The sequence below is a fragment of the Pinus tabuliformis genome, chromosome J (genome assembly GCF_031772625.1).
Source record: "Pinus tabuliformis cultivar Carrire ecotype Pingquan chromosome J, CPIR1, whole genome shotgun sequence".
Lineage (NCBI taxonomy): Eukaryota > Viridiplantae > Streptophyta > Pinopsida > Pinales > Pinaceae > Pinus > Pinus tabuliformis.
In genome coordinates, this window is record NC_142295.1 from 1,481,699,857 (window position 1) to 1,481,703,704 (window position 3,848).

The 3,848-nt window shown below is 39.7% G+C and overlaps 1 protein-coding gene across 1 annotated transcript; it reads right to left on the minus strand.

Annotated features, from left to right (window-relative positions):
• Window positions 1-654: 654 nt before the first annotated feature.
• LOC149232984 (uncharacterized) lies at window positions 655-2,993 on the minus strand. Its single transcript, XM_089382067.1, has 4 exons — window positions 2,774-2,993; window positions 1,886-2,653; window positions 1,554-1,667; window positions 655-1,457 (listed from the first exon to the last, which is right to left on the minus strand). The coding sequence occupies exons 1-4, from the start codon at window positions 2,991-2,993 to the stop codon at window positions 655-657; spliced, it is 1,905 nt and encodes a 634-aa protein (XP_089238193.1).
• Window positions 2,994-3,848: the final 855 nt, after the last annotated feature.

Here is a 3,848-nt window from a genome sequence, read left to right on the forward strand (position 1 = left end):
TTGGACGAGCAGGTAGTTGTCCATGATCTGCCTTCCTTGGATGAAGCCTCCTTGATTCTCAGGAATTAATTCAGGGAGAATGGGCTTCAATCGATTTGCTATGATTCTGGTAATTATTTTATACCCAATGTTGCAAAGAGAGATTAGGCGGAATCTGCTGAAGGTGTTGGTGCCTTATTCCTTGTGGATAAGGGCTAAGAATGCAGAGTTGGTGCTGCCTCCTATCTTCTGAATGTTCTGAGATTTTTGCACCATTCTGAGCAAGTCCTTTTCTATAATCAGCCAGCAAGCTTGAAGAAATCTAGCTGTGAATCCATCCGGCCCCGGGGCCTTGTCCAGATCCATATCAAATATGGCTTTTTCCACTTCTTCTTTGGTGATTTTGGCCTCAAGAGATTTCTTTGTTTGCTGATTTATTAAAGAGGGAACAACATCTAGAAGGTCTGAGTTTTGGTTTAGATCCTTGTCCTCGGTATACAAGCTTTGAAAGTGTATGAACGTTGTTTTCTTTATATAATCAAAATCTTTATGAGTGACATTGTCAACTTTGATCTCAGAAATGGAGTTATGGCATTTTCTTACCAGTGTTTGTTTATGGAAAAAGGCGGTATTCCTATCCCCAACTTTGAGACATAGATTGCGGGATTTCAACCTCTAGAATTCTTCTTCAGCTAGGCAGGCCCTGTGGTAGCATTGCTGCAAATGAGATTCCTGTTCAATCACCTCCTCAGTAATAATGTCCTTCTCCATGCTCTTTTGATGGGAATCCAACAAGATTTTCAAGGATTTTCTTTCTGTGGTCGGATTATACAGTTTTGCCCATCTCTTGAGATCCCCTTTTAGTCTTCTGAGCTTTTCTTCCCATATATAGAAAGGCGAGCCTCTGACCGCCTGGTTCCAACTGTCCTTGACTATTTGCATAAAATCTGGCTCCTTGATCCAAAGTGGGCTGAAGCGGAAAGGGATAGGCCCCAGATCCAAATGGGCTAGAAGCTCTAGTTTAATGGGCTTGTGGTCCGAGATGCTATTAGGAAGGATGAGCATTCGAGGTTCTAGTCCTAACAGCAAAAAAGAACTTTGAATAAAGAATCTATCTAGCCTGGCCACTATATGGCCCGGGCTTAATCTTTTATTAGACCAAGAGTACTTATCGGAGGACGGTTTGATATCCAGCATGTCCCACTCCTGCAAGATGTCCTTCGCCCATTCCCTTGCTAGGTCATGCACTATGCTGCCTCCCCGTTTTTCAGAAGAATGAAGAGTGAGGTTTAGATCTCCAGCTATTATGATGTTCTCCAAGTTTACCAAATCAGCTTGATGTCTTATGGAGTCCCAAAGCGTTTTTTTGTCCCCAGCAATTGTTGGAGAGTAAACGATAAAAAGACAAAAAGTTTCCTTAGTGGCTAGGTTCCGCATTTTCAGAAGTAACCAGTGCGTATTTCTGACCTCGAATGTGGCTGCAGATTTACTCATATTCCATATAGTGGCAATTCCTCCTGAGGCACCTCGAGCAAAGATTTATCTTGCTTCACTTTTATACCAAATTTTCTTACTTGCTTGGATGAAGACAGTGTCTTCCAGCTTTGTCTCCTCGACTAAAAGGATGTCTGGGGTTTCCGTTCTGATTAAATTTCCGATTGCTTCTTCCTTAGTTTTGCTCCCCATACCTCTGCAGTTCCAGGAGATAATCTTCATTATTTGTGTTTCTGATGGGCTCCCTTGGAGCCTTGGATCTGACTTTTTAACATCTTCGCCTTTGGTGCCAACAATTTTTCCAATGTTGGTTGACTGCCCTGAAGTTTTTCTCTATAGGTTTCCTGTTCCCTTTTTTCTTTGTCCATTTTCCGTCCTCTGGTGGATCTTCTTACTGAGGTTTGAGACTTACCTATTTCCCCTTCCTCTTCTGACTCTTCTGTTTCAGATTCTTCTTCCTCCCCTACTAGATTCTTTCCGTTGAGATCTTTGGAGGAGGGAGTGGGGTTACATTTTTCTGGAGGAGCTATGATTTGACCTTCAGTCTCCTGGACCAATTCTGATTCTTTTTGGATCTCGATCTCCTTGGCGCCCTCTGTTTGCGAACTCAGAGGATCGAACTTGTTTTCTGACGCAGTCTTTGTTGGGTTCTGATGAGAAGAATTCTGCTGGTTCGCTTTGCCAGAAGGGCCTCCCTGTTTCTGAGCTTTTGGATGAGCTTTGGATCTCTTGACTTGATTCCATCCGTCCTCCTTCCCTTGCGCCGTCTCGCTGATGGAAGGGCAATCTCTGGCGAAATGCCCATAGACATGGCATTTCCGACATTTGAAAGGCAGCTCTTCATAATCCAATTTCTGTAGATGCGACCAGCTTCCTACCTTTAGGGTAATGGCCTCCGGTAACCCTTCCTCCAGATCCACCTCTACGCAAATCCTGGCGCAGTCATATTGATCTTTGTTGTTGGCTCGGTCTATGAATTTTCCTAGGGCGTTGCCAATATGCCTCAATGAATCCCAGTTCCAGCAGTGAACCGGAAGGTTTGGGAGTCTGACCCAAATCGGTACTGCTTTGGGTACATCGACTGTCAGATCAAAGTCTGGGGTCCAGTTGTTTAGATACAGTCCCTGAGGACCCATGAAAAAGGGGCCATTTTGGAAGATCAGCTCCTTGTCTTCTTTAGCTGTGAATTCAAACAGGAAGAACCCCCTTCCCAAAAAATATGAGGTGACATTTTCTTTAATAAGCGGAGCCCAATTTCTGTTAACCCAGTTCTCGGTGGACTTTGGAGATGGTCATAAACCTGTAAACTGACCGATAAGAGCCCGATCTGCTAACGACAATGCGACTTGAATTGGGGTTTCAGGGGGAAGGGAAATCACTAGGATTTCATCTAATCTTTTGACAAACTTCGCCGCCTCTGAGGTCTTCTTCTGCGGGAGGCCAGCCAGGAGCTGAGAGAAGGCCTCAGCTGGCAATCTTGGTGGGGGAGGCGGGGACTGAGGGGAGCCCAACCCCTCCATTGAGAAAGCTGGGAGGTCAAAGCCTAACAGCTTCCATTTGCAGCGTGCAGAGGCTCTGGAATACGATCTGGTGCTGGACGATCCTCAGCTTGCAGTAGATGAACAAATACGCAAGCTAACTCCAAACCGATCCTGGGGCGATCTGATCCTGAGGCGATCAAGTATAAAAAAGTTGTTATTGATTACTATTTATTAATAAGTTAATGCACATTGTAAAAATTGTAAAGAGTGAGAAATCATAAATGAAAAAAAGTGAGTGGAAATTGTAAAATATTGTAAAGTGTGAAAAATTATAAATAACAAACATTACAATAATAATTTTATTTTTAATTTAATATATATCATTAAATATCATCAATTATATATAAAAATTAATGAAATATTAATTCTTTACTTTTGTTTTTTACTCAAAATACAATTATTATTACAATAACAAATGCTTATTGCTATTCATTTTTTATAATATTAAATATTTATGTATTTACAATACAATCATTACAAATATAATTATTATTCTATTTTTATTATTACTATCCATTTCTTATCATCTTGAATATTTATATATTTACAGTACAAACAATATAAATATAACTATTATTTTATTATTTAATGAATATAACAATTTATCATAAATAAAATTTCATATTAAGTTTGATTTTAGTTATCTAATTCATATAAGAAAAACTAAAGTTACTTATAAATAAAAGAAAATCAAAATACAAAATTGCAATAATAAAAATTATGTAACCTCATATAACATTTCAAAAAAGCATCCAATATTTTTATATCTATATTAAATTAAGTTTAGAGCACACATGATTGTTCTTATATTTAATTTACAAAACTATTAGTATT